This window comes from Bombina bombina, chromosome 3, assembly GCF_027579735.1.
Source record: "Bombina bombina isolate aBomBom1 chromosome 3, aBomBom1.pri, whole genome shotgun sequence".
In the NCBI taxonomy this organism is placed as follows: domain Eukaryota; kingdom Metazoa; phylum Chordata; class Amphibia; order Anura; family Bombinatoridae; genus Bombina; species Bombina bombina.
The window spans coordinates 374150954-374177662 of NC_069501.1; the positions used below are offsets into that span (position 1 = coordinate 374150954).

At 31.9% G+C, this 26709-nt stretch overlaps 1 protein-coding gene across 1 annotated transcript in view; it reads left to right on the plus strand.

Annotated features, from left to right (window-relative positions):
- Positions 1-429: 429 nt before the first annotated feature.
- The window catches only part of LOC128653307 (uncharacterized), an 83399-nt gene continuing 57119 nt past the window's right edge, over positions 430-26709 (plus strand). The window contains exons 1-2 of the mRNA XM_053706515.1: positions 430-525; positions 25536-25850. Coding sequence (XP_053562490.1) covers positions 25541-25850 — 310 coding nt within the window. The 5' untranslated portion in view covers positions 430-525; positions 25536-25540. The remainder of the gene's footprint in view (positions 526-25535; positions 25851-26709) is intronic.

Genomic DNA, 26709 nt, shown 5'->3' on the forward strand with positions numbered 1-26709 from the left:
ATAGAATTGCTTGACACAGGGTTGCCACAAACCTTTACTTTGAAATAGCGCAATAAAATGAGGTATATATATATATACTGTATATATATATATATATATATATATATATATATATATATATATATATATATATATATGTGTGTGTGTGTGTGTGTGTATAAACCACTGTATAAAATATGTGTATGCCTTTGAACCTGAAATGTAATTATGTCTCATAAAAACTTCTGCTTTTCATTCAAGTAATATTAAAGATTTGAGATGGGGCAATACCTGATTTACAAGATACTGAAAGTCACAAATTTGAACCCAGCACTGTCCTGGACAAAAAATGCATCAAGGTTGTGAGGTTTTTGTGGAGAAAATGAAAGAAGGGGAGGGAATTTAACATGCTTGCTTGCCCCTTCCTGTGAAAGATTTTAGGAAGTTTCGTTATATTATCTACACACAATGTTCTGCTTTTAAGCCTTTTTTACTACTTCAGGGTAATATTTATCAGATTCCGGACTTGTGCAGGCAAGAGAAGTTGTAAGTTTAAACCTGTTTATCTTAATATTTGTGTTTGGTAAAGGACAGAAACGTTCCTTAAAAAGACAGAAGGTTTATCTAATACATTATATGCTGCATTTTTGCATTGTTTATAGAGTTAGATATTTACTAGTGAATGGATTGTGAGTGGAAGACATAATAATTTGTTTATTGTCTATCAGGTAAGATAAAATATTCAAAGTAATAGCTGTTTAATTTTAATTTGAAACAAGAAGGAAATTTTATGTTTTATACATCAGAATTTGCTACTAGCTGGTGGGGTTGTCTCTCACAGATGTGTGAGTGGACAGTGACAAGCTGCAAATTTCAGACATAAAAAAGTAGATTTATTCAGCAAAAGAAGTCTGTAATAAATACTGGAATGTCATATTTTAGGTAGAAGAAACAATTGATAGTAGTGTCAGGATATACCTATCTGACATTGATAAAAAAAAAATCTTCGTAGATAATAAAAAAAATATATACTGCAACCTAAAACCCAAAAGGCATTTTTTTTGTGTGCAAAATTAATGTTGAAATGGATTTATTTTTTTTACAGATATATTCCATGAAAAGATTTTTAATGAGAATGTAATGTAATAAATAGTAAAACCCTCAATCTTTCTACAGCTAGATAAGCTTTTCTTAAATGTACAGTGTGACTTCAGCTAAATGTGCTTCTAATAAAAAGAGATGTAATTCAAAATGACATGTATGTTATTTATATAGACAGACCATACATGTATGTTATTTATATAGACAGACCATACATTTATGTTATTTATATAGACAGACCATACATTTATGTTTTTATATAGACAGACCATACATTTATGTTATTTATATAGACAGACCATACATTTATGTTATTTATATAGACAGACCATACATTTATGTTATTTATATAGACAGACCATACATTTATGTTTTTATATAGACAGACCATATATTTATGTTTTTATATAGACAGACCATACATTTATGTTTTTATATAGACAGACCATATATTTATGTTATTTATATAGACAGACCATACATTTATGTTATTTATATAGACAGACCATATATTTATGTTATTTATATAGACAGACCATACATTTATGTTATTTATATAGACAGACCATATATTTATGTTATTTATATAGACAGACCATACATGTATGTTATTTATATAGACAGACCATACATTTGTGTTATTTATATAGACAGACCATACATTTATGTTATTTATATAGACAGACCATACATTTATGTTATTTATATAGACAGACCATATATTTATGTTATTTATATAGACAGACCATACATTTATGTTATTTATATAGACAGACCATATATTTATGTTATTTATATAGACAGACCATACATGTATGTTATTTATATAGACAGACCATACATTTATGTTATTTATATAGACAGACCATACATTTATGTTATTTATATAGACAGACCATACATGTATGTTATTTATATAGACAGACCATACATTTATGTTATTTATATAGACAGACCATACATTTATGTTATTTATATAGACAGACCATACATTTATGTTATTTATATAGACAGACCATACATTTATGTTATTTATATAGACAGACCATATATTTATGTTATTTATATAGACAGACCATACATGTATGTTATTTATATAGACAGACCATACATTTATGTTATTTATATAGACAGACCATACATTTATGTTATTTATATAGACAGACCATACATGTATGTTATTTATATAGACAGACCATACATTTATGTTATTTATATAGACAGACCATACATTTATGTTATTTATATAGACAGACCATACATTTATGTTATTTATATAGACAGACCATACATGTATGTTATTTATATAGACAGACCATACATGTATGTTATTTATATAGACAGACCATACATGTATGTTATTTATATAGACAGACCATACATGTATGTTATTTATATAGACAGACCATACATGTATGTTATTTATATAGATAGACCATACATGTATGTTATTTATATAGCATAGTTGCCAACATTTAAAAAAAAAATCCAGGGACACTTTGCAGCAGAGCAAGCAAGCGGGTTACTGGAGTATTGACGACCTACTGTTTAACTGCTCCGCCCACTCAGTTCTGCAATCAAAACACACCCATTTGAAAGTAATAGTATAATTTAGACTTATCCATAGGTTATTATACAGATTACAGCACCAAGCTCTTACACCTACTCAGTCTCTGGAACACATTCTGGGCATATGGTTATTTTTACAACACAGCATAAAAATTAGAAAGACAAATAATATGTGAACCCATTCAATAATAATAATATTCCATTAGGAATGAATTATATTTAAATAATACACTATATCTATTTATCATCTATCTATCTGTATATATGTATGTGTATATATATATATATATATATATATATATATATATATATATATATATATATATATATATATATATGCAAACAACAAATGTTGTGCAAAAGAGATTTTCAGGGACATTTCCAGGGACAAAAAAAATCCAGGGACATACAACAAAATCCAGGGACTGTCCCTGGAAATCAGGGACTGTTGGCAACTATGATATAGTCAGACCATACATTTATGTTATTTATATAGACAGACCATACATGTATGTTATTTATATAGACAGACCATACATGTATGTTATTTATATAGACAGACCATACATGTATGTTATTTATATAGACAGACCATACATGTATGTTATTTATATAGACAGACCATACATGTATGTTATTTATATAGTCAGACCATACATTTATGTTATTTATATAGACAGACCATACATGTATGTTATTTATATAGACAGACCATACATGTATGTTATTTATATAGACAGACCATACATTTATGTTATTTATATAGACAGACCATACATTTATGTTATTTATATAGACAGACCATACATGTATGTTATTTATATAGACAGACCATACATTTATGTTATTTATATAGACAGACGACCATACATTTATGTTTTTATATAGACAGACCATACATTTATGTTATTTATATAGACAGACCATACATGTATGTTATTTATATAGACAGACCATACATTTATGTTATTTATATAGACAGACCATACATGTATGTTATTTATATAGACAGACCATACATGTATGTTATTTATATAGACAGACCATACATGTATGTTATTTATATAGACAGACCATACATGTATGTTATTTATATAGACAGACCATACATATATGTTATTTATATAGTCAGACCATACATGTATGTTATTTATATAGACAGACCATACATTTATGTTATTTATATAGACAGACCATACATGTATGTTATTTATATAGACAGACCATACATGTATGTTATTTATATAGACAGACCATACATTTATGTTATTTATATAGACAGACCATACATGTATGTTATTTATATAGACAGACCATACATGTATGTTATTTATATAGACAGACCATACATGTATGTTATTTATATAGACAGACCATACATTTATGTTATTTATATAGACAGACCATACATGTATGTTATTTATATAGACAGACCATACATGTATGTTATTTATATAGACAGACCATACATGTATGTTATTTATATAGACAGACCATACATTTATGTTATTTATATAGACAGACCATACATTTATGTTATTTATATAGACAGACCATACATGTATGTTATTTATATAGACAGACCATACATTTATGTTATTTATATAGACAGACCCAGGGCCGGACTGGGAATAAAAACCAGCCCTGGAAATATATGAAGACCAGCCTTATTTTTCAATGAGTCAGTAGATTGCATATGCTCCATTTTTCTCAAAGGGTATTACTGGGATACTCCTTCCTCCAAATTTTCTTCAGAATTACATTATATTACTTTGCATTAAATAAAAATGCCAAATTGATGTTATATAGGCACCCTACAACCCAATTGCATCCATTAAGCACCCCTTTAAATTGAAACTTTCCAGCCCCAGCTGCTGCAGCCCACCAGGAAATTTCCTGGTATCCTGGTAGGCCAATCCGGCCCTGGACAGACCATACATTTATGTTTTTATATAGACAGACCATACATTTATGTTATTTATATAGACAGACGACCATACATTTATGTTTTTATATAGACAGACCATACATTTATGTTATTTATATAGACAGACCATACATGCATGTTATTTATATAGACAGACCATACATTTATGTTATTTATATAGACAGACCATACATGTATGTTATTTATATAGACAGACCATACATTTATGTTATTTATATAGACAGACCATACATTTATGTTATTTATATAGACAGACCATACATGTATGTTATTTATATAGACAGACCATACATGTATGTTATTTATATAGACAGACCATACATGTATGTTATTTATATAGACAGACCATACATTTATGTTATTTATATAGACAGACCATACATGTATGTTATTTATATAGACAGACCATACATTCATGTTATTTATATAGACAGACCATACATTTATGTTATTTATATAGACAGACCATACATGTATGTTATTTATATAGAACAGACCATACATGTATGTTATTTATATAGACAGACCATACATGTATGTTATTTATATAGACAGACCATACATTTATGTTATTTATATAGACAGACCATACATGTATGTTATTTATATAGACAGACCATACATGCATGTTATTTATATAGACAGACCATACATGTATGTTATTTATATAGACAGACCATACATGTATGTTATTTATATAGACAGACCATACATTTATGTTATTTATATAGACAGACCATACATTTATGTTATTTATATAGACAGACCATACATTTATGTTATTTATATAGACAGACCATACATGTATGTTATTTATATAGACAGACCATACATTTATGTTATTTATATAGACAGACCATACATGTATGTTATTTATATAGACAGACCATACATTTATGTTATTTATATAGACAGACCATACATTTATGTTATTTATATAGACAGACCATACATGTATGTTATTTATATAGACAGACCATACATGTATGTTATTTATATAGACAGACCATACATTTATGTTATTTATATAGACAGACCATACATGTATGTTATTTATATAGACAGACCATACATTTATGTTATTTATATAGACAGACCATACATGTATGTTATTTATATAGACAGACCATACATTTATGTTATTTATATAGACAGACCATACATTTATGTTATTTATATAGACAGACCATACATTTATGTTATTTATATAGACAGACCATACATTTATGTTATTTATATAGACAGACCATACATTTATGTTATTTATATAGACAGACCATACATGTATGTTATTTATATAGACAGACCATATATTTATGTTATTTATATAGACAGACCATACATTTATGTTATTTATATAGACAGACCATATATTTATGTTATTTATATAGACAGACCATACATGTATGTTATTTATATAGACAGACCATACATGTATGTTATTTATATAGACAGACCATACATTTATGTTATTTATATAGACAGACCATACATGTATGTTATTTATATAGACAGACCATACATTTATGTTATTTATATAGACAGACCATACATTTATGTTATTTATATAGACAGACCATACATTTATGTTATTTATATAGACAGACCATATATTTATGTTATTTATATAGACAGACCATACATGTATGTTATTTATATAGACAGACCATACATGTATGTTATTTATATAGACAGACCATACATTTATGTTATTTATATAGACAGACCATACATTTATGTTATTTATATAGACAGACCATACATTTATGTTATTTATATAGACAGACCATACATGTATGTTATTTATATAGACAGACCATACATGTATGTTATTTATATAGACAGACCATACATGTATGTTATTTATATAGACAGACCATACATTTATGTTATTTATATAGACAGACCATACATGTATGTTATTTATATAGACAGACCATACATGTATGTTATTTATATAGACAGACCATACATGTATGTTATTTATATAGACAGACCATACATTTATGTTATTTATATAGACAGACCATACATTTATGTTATTTATATAGACAGACCATACATGTATGTTATTTATATAGACAGACCATACATTTATGTTATTTATATAGACAGACCATACATGTATGTTATTTATATAGACAGACCATACATGTATGTTATTTATATAGACAGACCATACATTTATGTTATTTATATAGACAGACCATACATGTATGTTATTTATATAGACAGACCATACATTTATGTTATTTATATAGACAGACCATACATGTATGTTATTTATATAGACAGACCATACATGTATGTTATTTATATAGACAGACCATACATTTATGTTATTTATATAGACAGACCATACATGTATGTTATTTATATAGACAGACCATACATTTATGTTATTTATATAGACAGACCATACATGTATGTTATTTATATAGACAGACCATACATGTATGTTATTTATATAGACAGACCATACATGTATGTTATTTATATAGACAGACCATACATGTATGTTATTTATATAGTCAGACCATACATTTATGTTATTTATATAGACAGACCATACATTTATGTTATTTATATAGACAGACCATACATGTATGTTATTTATATAGACAGACCATACATTTATTTTATTTATATAGACAGACCATACATTTATGTTATTTATATAGACAGACCATACATGTATGTTATTTATATAGACAGACCATACATTTATGTTATTTATATAGACAGACGACCATACATTTATGTTATTTATATAGACAGACCATACATTTATGTTATTTATATAGACAGACCATACATGTATGTTATTTATATAGACAGACCATACATTTATGTTATTTATATAGACAGACGACCATACATTTATGTTATTTATATAGACAGACCATACATTTATGTTATTTATATAGACAGACCATACATGTATGTTATTTATATAGACAGACCATACATTTATGTTATTTATATAGACAGACCATACATTTATGTTATTTATATAGACAGACCATACATGTATGTTATTTATATAGACAGACCATACATGTATGTTATTTATATAGACAGACCATACATTTATGTTATTTATATAGACAGACCATACATGTATGTTATTTATATAGACAGACCATACATTTATGTTATTTATATAGACAGACCATACATTTATGTTATTTATATAGACAGACCATACATGTATGTTATTTATATAGACAGACCATACATGTATGTTATTTATATAGACAGACCATACATGTATGTTATTTATATAGACAGACCATACATTTATGTTATTTATATAGACAGACCATACATTTATGTTATTTATATAGACAGACCATACATGTATGTTATTTATATAAACAGACCATACATGTATGTTATTTATATAGACAGACCATACATTTATGTTATTTATATAGACAGACCATACATTTATGTTATTTATATAGACAGACCATACATTTATGTTATTTATATAGACAGACCATACATGTATGTTATTTATATAGACAGACCATACATGTATGTTATTTATATAGACAGACCATACATTTATGTTATTTATATAGACAGACCATACATGTATGTTATTTATATAGACAGACCATACATTTATGTTATTTATATAGACAGACCATACATGTATGTTATTTATATAGACAGACCATACATTTATGTTATTTATATAGACAGACCATACATGTATGTTATTTATATAGACAGACCATACATGTATGTTATTTATATAGACAGACCATACATGTATGTTATTTATATAGACAGACCATACATTTATGTTATTTATATAGACAGACCATACATGTATGTTATTTATATAGACAGACCATACATTTATGTTATTTATATAGACAGACCATACATGTATGTTATTTATATAGACAGACCATACATTTATGTTATTTATATAGACAGACCATACATTTATGTTATTTATATAGACAGACCATACATTTATGTTATTTATATAGACAGACCATACATGTATGTTATTTATATAGACAGACCATACATGTATGTTATTTATATAGACAGACCATACATTTATGTTATTTATATAGACAGACCATACATTTATGTTATTTATATAGACAGACCATACATGTATGTTATTTATATAGACAGACCATACATGTATGTTATTTATATAGACAGACCATACATTTATGTTATTTATATAGACAGACCATACATGTATGTTATTTATATAGACAGACCATACATGTATGTTATTTATATAGACAGACCATACATGTATGTTATTTATATAGACAGACCATACATTTATGTTATTTATATAGACAGACCATACATGTATGTTATTTATATAGACAGACCATACATGTATGTTATTTATATAGACAGACCATACATGTATGTTATTTATATAGACAGACCATACATGTATGTTATTTATATAGACAGACCATACATGTATGTTATTTATATAGACAGACCATACATGTATGTTTTTATATAGACAGACCATATATTTATGTTATTTATATAGACAGACCATACATGTATGTTATTTATATAGACAGACCATACATGTATGTTTTTATATAGACAGACCATATATTTATGTTATTTATATAGACAGACCATACATTTATGTTATTTATATAGACAGAAAAAGTCACAAAGAAAGGCAGGATCCAGCTTTTGTTCAAAATAAAATCCAACTTTTATTGGGCTCAGTTAAAACGCCAAATAGGCTAGAAGACAGCATACAAAGTAGGTGTGTGTGAGCGTGACACCAAAGCTTACATGTTTCGGCACGCAGCCGTAATCATAGCCATAGGTGTCATGCAGGTGAATGCATTCTTAAAAAATCAGTGATACAATACAATTGGACAAAAGGTATATACAAAGCACGCCCACACTCCACAAATTTGAAGAATTATTAACTCTTTGTTCCCTAGACCTAACAACAGTAGTACACTTGCTATTTGGTACACATTAGAGAGTTATTATGTTAGTGAAAAATTATAGTACTCAAAATAGAGTGGTCTGGTAAGCAAACATATAAAACAAATTATGTAATGAATATTCTGTACATAAAAACGTTAGTTCTAAAATTTCTAAAGACCACTACTAAATTTAATACCTATAAGCTATATATAACAAAATAATATAGGTGATATTCAATCAAATGAATTCAATTTAATTTATATATTTATGACTTTATTAATATTCCCTGTTGGGGAGATATTATTATACCACAGAAATGTTACAAACAGATGAGCACTTTCAGGAAGAGAGGAACTTTAATCTACCCTGTGTTATTGCTGAATAAATATTCTAGCATTTATGCTTATGTGTGTAACATATCTCTGCTATAATCTGTATAGAACCACAGAAATGTAGAAATGTATAGATCCCATATATTAAATATAGTATAAGGGAAATCGAAGATAGGAGAAAAATAAATAAATAAAAATAAATAAAAAGGAATAAAAAGAAAACAAACTCAGATATAGAAGATCAAAATACCAAATACAAAAAGCACTGAGCTAAATGTATAAGTTGAGTATGTAAAAGTATGGTGAAATATGAGATATGTAGATAAGTTCACTGTATGTATTATACTTATATTCAACATGTCATCATAATAAATGAAACGTGTCGCATGTCAATTATAGCTGAATAAAGGTATATGTGGCAAGTATAGTATCAGGAGAGACACCAATGCTATTCCCAAAAATTGATTAAATCGTATCTCGAATTTAATCCTAAAGGTAACCTTGTTCTCAAAGTGTAGATCCAATACACTTCTCTTTTCGCAAGGATAGTTTCAAGGTTGCCTCCTCTCTTGGGCACCTTGGCTTGTTCAATTGCCACCCATCTGAGAGAGTTCAAGCTACAACTATGTTTGGTAGCAAAATGTTGAACCAGAGGTGTACTGGATGTACCTTTGGTGATAGTTGAGAAGTGTTCTCTAATACGGGAATTTATATCCCTAGAGGTTAACCCTACATATTGGACCCTGCACATAGTGCATACGATGACATATATGACATCAGTGCTTTGACAATTAAGGCAAGATTTAATGGGGTATGTCTGACCTGTTGTTGTAGAGGTAAATTCTTTTGTAACCCAGACAAAGTCACAGGGTTTGCACTTTCTGTGCCCACATTTAAACATACCTGAGTGTTGTAACCAGGAACTATTGTGTCGTGGTGTCTGTTTTAGTTCTGTTGGGGACAGAATAGATGCCAATGTAGGACTTTTTTTATAAGAGCACCTAACCCCTTGTTTTACGGTTTCTACCAGCTTATCATCAGCTGCCAGTAGAGGAAAATGTTTCCTAACTATATTACAGATCTGGGGATACTGTGTGCTAAAGGTTGTCACAAAGTGTACACCTTTAAAGTCATTATGTGTGGTTTTGGGTTTGTCTACCAGAAGTTGGTCCCTATCCAGCTTATCAACAGCTAGTCTAGCTTGTTTGATATGTCTACGGGCATATTTTCTATCTTTAAGTCTCTTTTCTAGACACTCAGCCTCATGTACATAGTCTGCAGTGTTGCTACAATTCCTCTTAAGCCTAGTAAACTGGCCTTTAGCAACAGCATAAGATGTGTTCTTAGGGTGGCAACTGGAGGCATGCAGAAGTGTGTTGCCTGAAATGGGCTTACGGTATACTTTAGAGGTGATTTTACCACTGCTTTCCCCAGTGAGGCTTAAGTCTAAATAGTTGATGCATATAGAATCTGTAGTGTAGGTGAAACTTAAGTTCAGATTGTTATTATTAATCATCTCAATGAAACTTATAATGTCTGCAGGTGAACCTGACCAAATAAAAAGGAGATCATCAATATAGCGTTTAAAAAAACAAATATATGATCTGTATGGGTTGCTATGGTCAAAGATGTTGTCTAGCTCCCATTTGCCAAGAAATAGATTTGCATAGGAGGGGGCGTATTTCGCCCCCATGGCCGTACCGCATTTTTGCACATAGTATTGCCCTTCAAAGGTAAAGAAATTATGAGTCAATAGAAACTCTAAAATTCTTAGAACATATTTTTGAAAATCCGATGTAAATTCAGTATGTGTAGTGAGAAAATATCTAACTGCCTCTATGCCCCTGTGGTGTGGTATTCTTGAATATAGAGAGACCACATCTACTGAAAGCCAGTGGTAATTGCTTTGCCAATTGATGTCAGTTAGAAGATTGAGTACGTGTTTTGAATCTCTAGTATATGCAGGTAATTGGTTGACCAATGGTTGTAGGATGGCATCAAGCCACTGGGACAATCTTTCAAATATAGAATCTATACCACTAACTATTGGACGACCCTTTACGTTAGTGAGAGATTTGTGGACCTTAGGGAACATATGAAACACTGGAATCTTAGGATATTTGACATAAAGATAGTCAGCTGTATTTTCATCTATAAAACCGTGTTCAACGCCATCATCCAAAATATCAAACAACAATTTCTTGTACTCATTAGTTGGATTCCTTAGTAGGAGCGAGTAATCTGAAGGATTACTTAGCTGTCTAAGAGCCTCTGATATATAGTCTTTCCTATCTAGGACTACAATAGTGCCCCCCTTATCTGATGGACGAATTACCAAATCTGGTTGTTGTTGTAATGACCTTAGTGCTTCAGATTGTCTATTGGTTAAGTTGTTAGTTGTTCTATCTGTGGTTTCTTTTAATTTCTGCAGATCTGATTCTACTCGTGAATGAAATGTCTCTATTATTGGCCCTCTATTTTGTATCGGGTAGAAGGTAGATTTATTTTTGAATGATAACGCCCTATTGAGTGTTCCAGGGACACTGTTGTCCTCTGTGGCAAGTTTTTGGAGGGATATGAGGTCACAAATTTCTGAAAAGGTGTTTATACCTATGTTGGATGCAGTGTGAACTCTATCCGGTTCAAGGTTAACGTTTTCATGTGGGGCATCTGCAAAGTGTTTCTTTAATGTGATGTTCCTCACAAACTTATTAATATCTATTAGTGTCTGAAAGATGTTGAAGTTTGTAGTAGGTGCAAAACCTAGGCCTAGGGATAATACATCTATTTGATCATTAGTCAGTGTAACTGAAGATAAGTTAACCACACTGTTTATTTGTATTTGGTCTGCGTGCGGTTGCCCCGTACTGGGTACCTCTCTTGATTGTTGTGTGTTGTCCCCCCTATGCCCTGTAATTTATATAGACAGACCATACATTTATGTTATTTATATACACAGACCATACATGTATGTTATTTATATAGACAGACCATACATGTATGTTATTTATATAGACAGACCATACATTTATGTTATTTATATAGACAGACCATACATGTATGTTATTTATATAGACAGACCATACATGTATGTTATTTATATAGACAGACCATACATGTATGTTATTTATATAGACAGACCATACATGTATGTTATTTATATAGACAGACCATACATGTATGTTATTTATATAGACAGACCATACATTTATGTTATTTATATAGACAGACCATACATGTATGTTATTTATATAGACAGACCATACATGTATGTTATTTATATAGACAGACCATACATGTATGTTATTTATATAGACAGACCATATATTTATGTTATTTATATAGACAGACCATACATTTATGTTATTTATATAGACAGACCATACATTTATGTTATTTATATAGACAGACCATACATTTATGTTATTTATATAGACAGACCATACATGTATGTTATTTATATAGACAGACCATACATGTATGTTATTTATATAGACAGACCATACATTTATGTTATTTATATAGACAGACCATATATTTATGTTATTTATATAGACAGACCATACATTTATGTTATTTATATAGACAGACCATACATGTATGTTATTTATATAGACAGACCATACATTTATGTTATTTATATAGACAGACCATACATGTATGTTATTTATATAGACAGACCATACATTTATGTTATTTATATAGACAGACCATACATTTAAAAAAAACTTTTTTATAGTTGTTGCAGCTTAAGTTCCTTCAATTTGCTGTGATTTTCTAGTCCTTTTTACAGTTTTTCATATTGATCCTTTAGTTTAACCAATCTCTGTAATGTTTTTTTCTAACTTACTATATTAATTATTAATCCACAATGTTTCCTCTCAAGTAATTAATTGATAAGCTGGTTAGTTGAAGTGGTAACAATATGTTAGTTTAAAAATGTGTTTGTAATCTATCTATCTATCTATCTATCTATCTATCTATCTATCAATCATCTATATATATATATATATATATATCTATTAGCTATCTATTTATCTATTATCTATCCATCTATTATCTATCTATTATCTATCTATATATCTAATCTTTTTTCTATCTATCTATCTAGATATCATATCTATCTATCATCTATATATCTATTATGTATCTATTATCTATCTATCTATCATTCAATCATCTATCTATATATCTATTATCTATTATCTATCAATCTATTATCTATCTATCTATCTATCTATCTATCTATCTATCTATCTATCTATCTATCTATCTATCAATCATATTTATCTATCTAGCTATCTAGCTAATCTTTTTTTCTATCTATCTATCTATCTATCTATCTATCTATCTATCTATCTATCTATCTATCTATCTATCTATCTATCATATCTATCTATCTATCTATCAATTATCTATCTATCTATCTATCATATTTATCTATCTATCTATCATCTATATATCTATTTTTTCTCTATTATCTATTTATTAATCATCTATCTATATATTTATTATCTGTCTATTTATCTATTATCTATCCATCTATTATCTATCTATTATCTATCTATCTATCATATTTATCTATCTAATCTTTTTTTTTCTATCTGCCTAGCTATCATATCTATCATATCTATCTATCTTTCTATCTATTATCATCTCTCTATCTATTATCTATCTATCGATCTATCTATCTATCATTATCATCTATTTATCTATCTATCTATCTATCTATCTATCTATCTATCTATCTATCTATTATTTATCTATTATCTATCTGTCAATCAATCAATCATCTATCTATATATCTATTATATATCTATTTATCTATTATCTATCCATCTATTATCTATCTATTATCTATCTATCTATCTATCTATCTATCTATCTATCTATCAATCATATTTATCTATCTATCTAATCTTTTTTCTATCTATCTAGCTATCATATCTATCTATCTATCTATCTATCTATCTATCTATCTATCTATATCATATGTATCTATCTATCTATCTATCTATCTATCTTTCTATCTATCTATATCTATCATATTCATCTATCTATCTTTCTTTCTATCTATCTATCTATCTATCTATATCATATTTATCTATCTATCTATCTATCTATCTATCTATCTATCTATCTATCTAGCTATCTAGCTACCTGTATGTCTATCCTCATCATCATACAGAGTAGTATGTGTATTATTACGATTCTTTGCTACTAAGTTACCTTTGGGGGGCCCAAACAGATTTTTTGCACTAGTGCCCTCTGTTCTGTTTGCTCTCCCCAAGCTCCTGGCATCACTGCAGGATCAAGAGGACAATATATGTGGGTGCTATAAGAAGCTCCCCATGAGTTTTGACTTTTTCCCCCTTAGTTCTTCCAAAACACCAGGTCAATAGAACATGAAGGAGCTGCCATTTTCAAGCTTGGAAAAAATAGTGTTCTGCCTCAATATACAAATGGTCCTAGCTGATAATTTGTTAATTGTGTTATGTTAAACTTCAAAGCTATCTGAGTTCAACATTTAAAAGAAACATTGCACAATACTTTGTAGTTATTTTTCATGAACAATATTGTTCGGTTAGCACTTTTTATCTGTAATAGTTTACAGATATCAGGATACCTCCTCTATTTCTTTATAAAATTATCTTTTGTCTAACCCAGATATTATGTGTTATCTGTCATAATTTTTTTATCAGGAAATGACTAAACAAGACAAGTCTTTCTATCATGTAAATAAATAAAGAACAGGATTTAATCATTACAAAAGTTCTATTTATCTATTACAAAACTTGTGATCTAATCTCTAGAGAACTTTTATCTCGTAGCTTTTGAAATTCTTGTGTACAGAAGGGACTGTCCTCTAAAGCCAGACAGAGTACAAAAGTCAGCTGCTGTACCTAGACAGCGATACATTGAAGTAACTGGTATCATGGATGATCATAATGTGTTGACTGGACATCCTAAATCTGCCTACACCTGGGGGTCGATCCGATATAAAGCGTCGCCCGCAAAAGCCGGCGACGCCAATATTTACGCTGATTTGGTATCCTATATACGGCGTAACCTAGAAGTTACGCGCGTATATTTCTGCCGTCGCCCGTAGTTTTTTGGGCCATAGGCAGGTATACCAAACCAGCGCAGTTTGGTATCCAATATGCAGCGTAAGGACTTACGTGGCGAAAATGGAGAAAACTTACTCCATTTTCACCTCGCCACAAAAAGCAGCCGTAAGAAGCCTTACGCTGACTATTGGAGCCCCGTAACTCCCTAAACTAACTAGAAAATAAACCTAACACCTAACGCATGCGCAATGTCTATCTCCCTGTCAACCGCGATCTGCTAAAATAAACCTAACACCTAACGCATGCGCAATGTCTATCTCCCTGTCAACCGCGATCCCCCCCCCCGAAATCCCTAATAAAGTTATTACCCCCTAAACCGCCGCTCCCGGACCCCGCCGCCATCTACATAAACTAACCCCCTACTGTGAGCCTCTAAAACCGCCGCCATCTACCTTATCTATCCCCTAATCTGACCCCTTACACCGCCGCCACCTATATAAAAATTATTAACCCCTAATCTAATCCCCCTATACCGCCGCCAGCTATATTAATATTATTAACCCCTAATGTAAGCCCCTTACACCGCCGCCATCTCTATTAAAATGATTAACCCCTAATTTAATCTACCTACCCCGCCGCCAGCTATATTATCTATATTAACCCTAAGTATATTATAGTTAATATAGTTATTACATTATATATATTAACTATATTAACCCTAATTATATTAGGGTTAATATAGTTAATATAGTTACTATAGTATTTATATTAACTATATTAACTCTATCTAACCCTAACACCCCTAACTAAATTTATATTAAATTAATCTAATTCATTTATAAACTAAAATATTCCTATTTAAATCTAAATACTTACCTATAAAATAAACCCTAAGATAGCTACAATATAATTAATAATTACATTGTAGCTATGTTAGGGTTAATATTTATTTTACAGGTAAATTGTTAATTATTTTAACTAGGTATAATAGATATTAAATAGTTATTAACTATTTAATATCTACCTAGTTAAAATAATTACCCAATTACCTGTAAAATAAATCCTAACCTAAGTTACAAATACACCTACACTATCAATAAATTTAATAAACTACAAACATCTATCTAAAAATACAATTAAATTAACTAAATTACAAAAAAACAAACACTAAATTACAAAAAATAAAAAAAAGATTACAAGATATTTAAGCTAATTACACCTATTCTAAGCCCCCTAATAAAATAATAAACCCCCAAAATAAAAAAAAATCCCTGCCCTATTCTAAATTAAACAAATTTCAAAGCTCTTTACCTTACCAGCCCTTAAAAGGGCCTTTTGTGGGGCATGCCCCAAAGAATTCAGCTCTTTTGCATTCAACAAATACAATCCCCCCGCCCCCCATTACAACCCACCACCCACATACCCCTATTCTAAACCCACCCAAACCCCCCTTAAAAAAGCCTAACACTACCCCCCTGAAGATCTCCCTACCTTGTCTTCACCACACCGGGCCGAACTCCTGATCCGATCCGGGCGATGTCTTCCTCCAAGCGGCAAAGAAGAATTCTTCCTCCGGCGATGTCATCCTCCAAGCGGCAAAGAAGAATTCTTCCTCCGGCGACGTCTTCCTCCAAGCGGCAGCAAAGTCTTCATTCTTCCGGCGGCATCTTCAATCTTCTTTCTTCGCTCCGCCGCCGCGGAGCATCCATCCCGAACGACTGCTGAACTTGGAATGAGGTACCTTTAAATGACGTCATCCAAGATGGCGTCCGCCGAATTCCGATTGGCTGATAGGATTATATCAGCCAATCGGAATTAAGTTAAAAAAATCTGATTGGCTTATTGAATCAGCCAATCAGATTCAAGTTCAATCCGATTGGCTGATCCAATCAGCCAATCAGATTGAGCTCGCATTCTATTGGCTGATCGGAACAGCCAATAGAATGCGAGCTCAATCTGATTGGCTGATTGGATCAGCCAATCGGATTGAACTTGAATCTGATTGGCTGATTCAATAAGCCAATCAGATTTTTTTAACTTAATTCCGATTGGCTGATAGAATCCTATCAGCCAATCGGAATTCGGCGGACGCCATCTTGGATGACGTCATTTAAAGGTACCTCATTCCAAGTTCAGCAGTCGGCCGGGATGGATGCTCCGCGGCGGCGGAGCGAAGAAAGAAGATTGAAGATGCCGCCGGAAGAATGAAGACTTTGCTGCCGCTTGGAGGAAGACGTCGCCGGAGGAAGAATTCTTCTTTGCCGCTTGGAGGATGACATCGCCGGAGGAAGAATTCTTCTTTGCCGCTTGGAGGAAGACATCGCCCGGACCGGATCAGGAGTTCGGCCCGGTGTGGTGAAGACAAGGTAGGGAGATCTTCAGGGGGGTAGTGTTAGGCTTTTTTAAGGGGGGTTTGGGTGGGTTTAGAATAGGGGTATGTGGGTGGTGGGTTGTAATGGGGGGGGGATTGTATTTGTTGAATGCAAAAGAGCTGAATTCTTTGGGGCATGCCCCACAAAAGGCCCTTTTAAGGGCTGGTAAGGTAAAGAGCTTTGAAATTTGTTTAATTTAGAATAGGGCAGGGAATTTTTTTTATTTTGGGGGTTTATTATTTTATTAGGGGGCTTAGAATAGGTGTAATTAGCTTAAAAATCTTGTAATCTTTTTTTTATTTTTTGTAATTTAGTGTTTGTTTTTTTTTGTAATTTAGTTTAGTTAATTTAATTGTATTTTTAGATAGATGTTTGTAGTTTATTAAATTTATTGATAGTGTAGGTGTATTTGTAACTTAGGTTAGGATTTATTTTACAGGTAATTGGGTAATTATTTTAACTAGGTAGATATTAAATAGTTAATAAATATTTAATATCTATTATACCTAGTTAAAATAATTAACTATTTACCTGTAAAATAAATATTAACCCTCACATAGCTACAATGTAATTATTAATTATATTGTAGCTATCTTAGGGTTTATTTTATAGGTAAGTATTTAGATTTAAATAGGTATATTTTAGTTTATAAATGAATTAGATTAATTTAATATAAATTTAGTTAGGGTTAGATAGAGTTAATATAGTTAATATAAATACTATAGTAACTATATTAACTATATTAACCCTAATATAATTAGGGTTAATATAGTTAATATATATAATGTAATACCTATATTAACTATAATATACTTAGGGTTAATATAGATAATATAGCTGGCGGCGGGGTAGGTAGATTAAATTAGGGGTTAATCATTTTAATAGAGATGGCGGCGGTGTAAGGGGCTTACATTAGGGGTTAATAATTTTAATATAGATGGCGGCGGTGTTAGGGGCTCACTTTAGGGGGTTATAGATATAATATAGCTGGCGGCGGGGTACGGGAGAGGCGGTTTAGGGGTTAATAACTTTATTAGGTTGCGGCGGGGTAAAGGAGCGGCGGTTTAGGGGTTAATAGCTTTTTTATTGTTAGGCTAGTGAGGGGGGATAGCGGATAGAGGGTTAGACAGTGCGGGCTATGTTAGGGAGGCGTGTTAGACAGTGCGGGCTATGTTAGGGAGGCGTGTTAGACAGTGCGGGCTATGTTAGGGAGGCGTGTTAGACAGTGCGGGTGTTTTAAACTTTAGTCAGGTTTTATAGGCGCCGGCAGTTTCTAACGTGCCGCAAGTCACTGGCGATGCCAGAAATTTGTACTTGCGCAGATTTCTGGACATCGCTGGTTTGTGAGACTTACGGCACGTTAGCATCTGACGACGACTTATATGGGATGGCTCGAGTTGCGAGCTGAAACTGCGGGCGACGCCGGTTCCCTCGCTTGCGCCGCAAACTGCGATCTATATCGGATCGCGCCCCTGATACGCCCAAGATTCTTTTTAAAAATATCTGTACTTCAGTCAGGAATAAAACGATTTTTTTTAGAAGAGCCTTTAAAGTAACTGCAACAGGAAATGACATATATTTTTTATAACCCTCCAATAAAACAACATTTAAAACGTGACTCCATCATTACTAGGTAACATAATAAATATTTACAAAGTTTGTGCAAAGTTTAAATGGCAAACTTTCGGATTCTGTTTGATGTAGGTTTACAGATACCATCATTCCATTTTAAACAAAAAAATCTGTTAGGTGTTAAATGTAAACCCTACCCCAATTTTTTTAAAGTTTAGAAACTTGGTAGTTTTTAGAATTAAATTTAAGATGTTAATTTCTGAATGTGGGCTATATTACAAGTGGCGCACTAACTGTTGCACACGAGCGATATCGGCTTTTTTCATGTAACGGAAATAGTGCTCGTATTACAAGTTGAAAGTAAACGTGATTGCAAGAATTAAATAGCATTTTACGCTCATAGGGTTAGCGTGACTAAAGACTTTGTGTAATGGGTAGTGCGTTAAAAAAGTTGCACTAAACACAAAATAAATACTTTTAAAATTACAGTTGCACTCATATAAACGCTATCTGATAAAAATTATTCATATAAATATAAAAACAAGTTATAAGGGCTCAAAGGTATATGGTATAAGGTTTTTGACTGCAAAGAGCTATATAGTATATATATATATACATATCATATATAAATTATTATAAATACTGTAAAAAAAAAAAAATCAATAGAATATACATATATATATATATATATATATATATATATTACAGTATGTTTAATAATTTTTAATAATTATTAATAATATTGTTTTAATATTTTCTATTTAATATTTCAAGATGATTAATTCTTCATGTGTGCTAACCCAACATCACATTAGACTTAAAGCGTAAAGCCCAAAACACATTACGCTTATTTTACATTCCTATGTTCTTCAGATAGAAAAAAAATAATTTTTATTATTGAACATATATTTCTATGTATATCTGAAGTTAATGTAAAATAGAGATCTATACCTATATATCTTTAGGAATAGATATATAGGTATAGGCATATACAGATATATATAGTAATATATATTTACAATAAAAATAAAACATTTCTGTATGTGAAGAACATTAGAAGGTAAAATATGAATAACTCCTGTCAGGTTTTTTATTACTTTAATATATAATATTTTAAGATTCAACTTATTTTATATTCATATTTATAGGTACCTTTTATGTTTAAGATATTAGAATCAGCATCATACTTAAATATTTATACAAGTTTATTGAAAATGTGCAAGTTTTACATGTTTTAAAAATGTTTCAAATTGAGTAATTCTAGTTGTAAAGGGCATCATGTCCCTTTATGTCTAATATAATTAGGGGAAACATTAACATTAAAGGGACATAAAACAAGTTGGGATAGAGACAAAATATAATAATATGCACTTTAATTACTTTACCTGCAAATTTATACTGCAGTGCCTCGCCATTAACCCTTTCTTTTAAGTGTCCGAATTGTACAACTCTAACTCCCCCCACATAATTCCTTTTATGACTGCATATATATCCACCATTGATATGGTAGAATACAAGACTTTAACAGCCATTATCTGCTGGAGCATGCATAAAAGCAAATAATTCAACAAGAACTATAAAAATGGCTCTATAGGGGGCGCTTAACGATAGAATATATAAAACATACAAGGTGAAATAAAGTATATACAGATAATGATACACAACAATAACCCTAGTCACAGGATATACTGAACTCCCATATATTGTCAGTTCATCAGAGGTTAAAGCTCCTGAACTCCCATGTATTGTCAGTTCATCAGGGGTTAAATTTCCTGTAGCAATTTCAGGATCACAGTGGCTGCACTCCTCTTCACACGAATGTAATGGCATAAAACAACAGCATCTAGCAAATACAAGAGAGGTGACTCATGTGTGTATCAGTCACCAAATAGACAAATCAGATAGAAAATGTCAAACACAGGGTACTCACATTTCCATAGAGCACCCTTAATTATGTGTTAGTAAAGCAGCTTTTAACACTGTATTGTTTGAATTTTATATGGTTATAATAAATCAGTATTTAAAGGGACACTCAGGTTAAATTACATTTTGATGATTCAGTTACAGCATGTAATTTTAAACAACTTTCCAATTTACTTCCATTAAAAAAAATGTGCAGTCTTTTATATTTACAATTTTTGAGTCACCAGATCCTACTGAGCATGTGCAAGAAATCACAGACTATACGTATATGCATTTGTGATGGCTGATTGCTATCACATGGTACAAGGGGAGTGGAAATATACATAACTTTGAAATTTGCTATAATAAAATCTACTAATCATTTGAAGTTCAGACTAAGTGCTATTGCATTGTCTTTTTATCTTGCATTTGTTGATTATGCAAATCTAATGTGTTGACTGGTCCTTTAAACTACAACAGTGTTTACAAGCCCTAATTGCCAGGTGCACACATGTGTTGAGCCTACTGTTTGGTTCATCACTGTGTGTTTGAGCTGTCCCTGGGCTACATGCAGCTGTCGGGAGGAAGCGAGCTGACACACCTTTATACTGCCAGCCTGTGTCTACTAGCACATATGGGTGCTCTATGGAAATGTGAGTACCCTGTGTTTGACATTTTCTATCTAATTTGTCTATTTGGTGACTGATACACACATGAGGCGCCTCTCTTGTATTTGCTAGATGCTAGAAGCAAATAAGCTGTTGTGAACTCAGTTAAAATACAATGCCTGTGTTTCTGATGTTAAACACTGATAAGGGGGGTGGATCAGTCTACTCCAGAAAGCACAGCTATGTAAGTCATTTTGCTTATTTTTGAAAATTATTTTAAAATACTTGCCAGCAATTTTTAAACAATTTTTTTTATGCAAACTATTTTTTACTTAATTAGCCCTTTTAGAATATGCACAGATCTCAACATGTTTTATGGCACTTTAACTATTAACTATCAGCTAGATTATGAGTTTGGAGTTATGAGTGAAAAAGCAGCGTTATGGTCCATAATGCTTTATTTTCCCTAACGCTGCTATTACGAGTCTTGTCAGTATAGGTGTACCGCACACCTTTTAGCCTGTCACTCAACGTCAGTACCACACTTTTAAAAAAGTCCTTTTTCAATGGGACTCCCATAGCGCTGGTATTACGAGTTTGCCTGGGAGGCCAAAAAGTGAGCGGTACACTCTATAACCACAAGATCCGTACCACCATCTAAAAACTCATAACTAAAGTGTTACAAAGTACACTAACACCCATAAACTACCTATTAACCCCTAAACTGAGGCCCTCCCACATCGCAAACACTATAATAAATTTATTAACCCCTAATCTGCCGCTCCCGACATTGCCGCCACTATTAAAATGTATTAACTCCTATTCCGCCGCTCCCCGACATTGTCGCCACTATAATAAAGTTATCAACCTCTAAACCGCCACCCTCCCACATCAAAAACTCTATTAAAATATTATTTACCCCTAATCTGCCGTCCGCCATAATAAACCAATTAATCCCTAAACCGCAAGCCCGCCACTATGAGATATACTAAAATAAACTATTAACCCCTAAACCGAAAGCCCCCACAACGAAATATACTAAAATGAGAGCTCAATCCTATTGGCTGATTGGAACAGCCAATAGGATTTTAGCGCTCTAATCCTATTGGTTGATTGAAATCGTTCAGCCAATAGGAATGCAAGGGACGCCATCTTGGATGACGTCACTTGCATTGAAGTTCCAGTGTATGGCCAAGACCTTATGAAGAGGCTGCTCCGTGCCAGATGTCTTCAGGATGAACCCGCTCTGCGCTGAATGGATGAAGATAGAAGATGCCATCTGGATGAAGACTTCTTGCCGCCTGGATGAGGACTTCACCGGATGGATGAAGTTAGAAGGGGCCGCCTGGATGAAGACTTCTTGCAGCTTGGATGATTACTTCGCCGGCTGGATGGATCCTTCAAGCGGGACTTTAAGAACTGTAAGTGGATCGTCGGGGGTTAGTGTTAGGTTTTTTAAGGGTTTTTTGGGTGGGTTTTATTTTTAGTTTAGGGTCTGGGCATGTAAAAGAGCTAAATGTCCTTTTAAGGGCAATGCCCATACAAATGCCATTTTCAGGGCAATGAGGAGCTTAGGTTTTTTTTAGATAGTAATTTTATTTGGATGGGTTGGTTGTGGGTTTTACTGTTGGGGGTGTTTTGTATTTTTTTTACAGGTAAAAGAGCTGTTATCTTTGGGGCAATGCCCCACAAAAAGCCCTTTTACGGGTCATTGGTAATTTATTGTAGGCTAGGGTTTATTTTTATTTTGGGTGGGCTTTTTTATTTTGATAGGGCTATTAGATTAGATGTAATTCTTATTTATTTTTGATAATTTGTTTCTTATTTTTTGTAATTCAGTGTTTGTTTTTTTATGTAATTTAGTAATTTTTATTTTTAGTAATTTTAGTGTTTATTTTTTTTGTAATGTTAGGTTTTAGTGTAAGGCAGGCTAGGTTTTATTTCACAGGTAAGTTTGTATTTATTTTAACTATGTAGTTAGTAAATAGTTAATAACTATTTACTAACTAGTCTACCTAGTTAAAATAAATACAAACTTACCTGTGAAATAAAAATAAAACCTACGCTAGCTACAATATAACTATTAGTTATATTGTAGCTAGCTTAGGTTTTATTTCACAAGTAAGTATGTATTTAGTTTTAAATAGGTATTATTTAGTTAATAATTGTAACTTTAGTTTAGCTGTATTTTTGTTAAACTTAGGGGGTGTTAGGCTTAGAGTTACGTTAGGGTTAGGGTTACGTTAGGGTTAGGTTTAGGGGTTAATGGATTTATTTAGTGGTAGTGATGTGGGAAGCCAGAGGTTTAGGGGTTAATAACTTTAGTATAGTGGTGGCAACATCGGTAGCGACAGATTAGGGTTAATAGTTTTATGTAGGTGGCGGCGATGTTGGGGGCAGCAGATTAGGGGTTAATAACTGTATGTAGGTGGCGGCTATGTTGGGGGCGGCAGATTAGGGATCAATAACTGTATGTAGGTGGCGGCGATGTCGGCGGCAGCAGATTAGGAGTGTTTAGACTCAGGGTTTATGTTAGGGTGTTAGGTTTAAACATTAGTTTTTTTTCCCCATAGACATCAATGGGGCTGCGTTACGGAGCTTTTCATTCGCAGGTGTTAGACTTTTTTTTGCCGGCTCTCCCCATTGACGTCAAAGCAGCGCTTGTTTTCGATGCGGTGTAGAGCTCAACACAACCATTTTGCCTGCACAAGCCTGCTTTTTTAGAACTCGTAATACCAGCGCTATAGGAAAGTGAAATAATGTCGCTTTTGTGGCAGTCGTTAAAATCCCTATAGCGCTCAAAACTCGTAATCTAGCTGATTGTTAATTTATTAGAAAATATAATGGTTGTCCATACTAACTAGATCCTATTTGATAAAATACCTTTGCATCATTAATGAAGGAACCAAATTAACCTGCACAGTCATAAGACATTTTACTACACGGTCAAGGAGACACTGGACTCTGGAGCAGGTTGCGGTTGCATCTGAAGGGGAGTAGCTATTTCTTGCCTTGTTTGCACGTTTTGTATACTGTTGTATATATTTTTTTTATGTCTACTACATAAACAATAACCTGTTTTATATATCACAATGAATCACAGGTTAACATTTTATAATATTTTTACATTTCAGATTGCATGACGGTGGATCACGTTTCTAAAGAATTTGCCTTACAAACTATGAAAGCAGATTTGTCACCCGGCAATAAGCTGTCCCAGCATTTCTGCTCTATACAAGTGACTTCAGAAAATGGAGCTCTTTGTATTATTAACCCTCTCTTTATTCACGAACACGGAGATAGGTGGCTTACCAACATTTCACAGAGTCAGACAAAAGAAAAGCGGAGGAGTGTGCCATGGTGCTGTCAGCAAAGTGTCAAAATAAAAACCATGAGGACGCCATTAGTGAAGGAAGACACTCCGGATAAAATAAGCGATGAAGCTGAGGGTGAAGTTTATTTTTGTTTATCTCGTCTAGAATAAATGTTCAGCTAAATGTTTTTACTGACAGACACTTTTGCTGTAAAGAAAACCTGAAATTTGCAAAAACATTTTTTTTTTACCAAAATAGGTTGGCTCCTAAGCTTAGATTCCTGCTTTTCAAATAAAGATAGCAAGAGAATGAAGAAAAATTGATAATGGGAGTAAATTAGAAAGAAAAAATGTGGGTTTAATATCCCTTTAAGTTAGACCTGTAAAACCAAATATTACAAAATTCTAATTAAAGGAACATTCATCTCATAGCATATACCAGCAATAAGCACACCATTGCAGAAAAAATGTTTGAAAATCATTTAACCCCTTAGTGACCAGACAATTTTTCAAATTTTTTTTCTTACTGTTAGGGATCAGAGCTGTTTTTACATTTCTGCAGTGTTTGTGTTTAGCTGTAATTTTCCTCTTTTACTGTACCCACACATATTATATACCGTTTTTCTCACCAACAAATGAAAAAACACACTTTCTTTCCTAAGATATGAAGAGTCCACAACATCATTCAATTAATAGTGGGAATATCACTCCTGGCCAGCAGGAGGAGGCAAAAAGCACCATAGCAAAGCTGTTAAATGTAACTCCCCTACCCATAATCCCCAGTCATTCTCTTTGCCTCTGTCAATGGAGTAGGTGAAGTTTTGGTGTCTGAAGAAAAATTGGATTTCTTTTCGCTTCAAGCAAGATTTGGGGTTTAGCGGTAGTCCACGTTAATCTCTTCAGTAGAGTAGTGGTGGCTTTTAAGCAGTTAGGAAGTTGTAAGGTTGTGCTTACTTTGTTTCCTAACATATTGCTGCCCTTGGTATAGAAAGCCA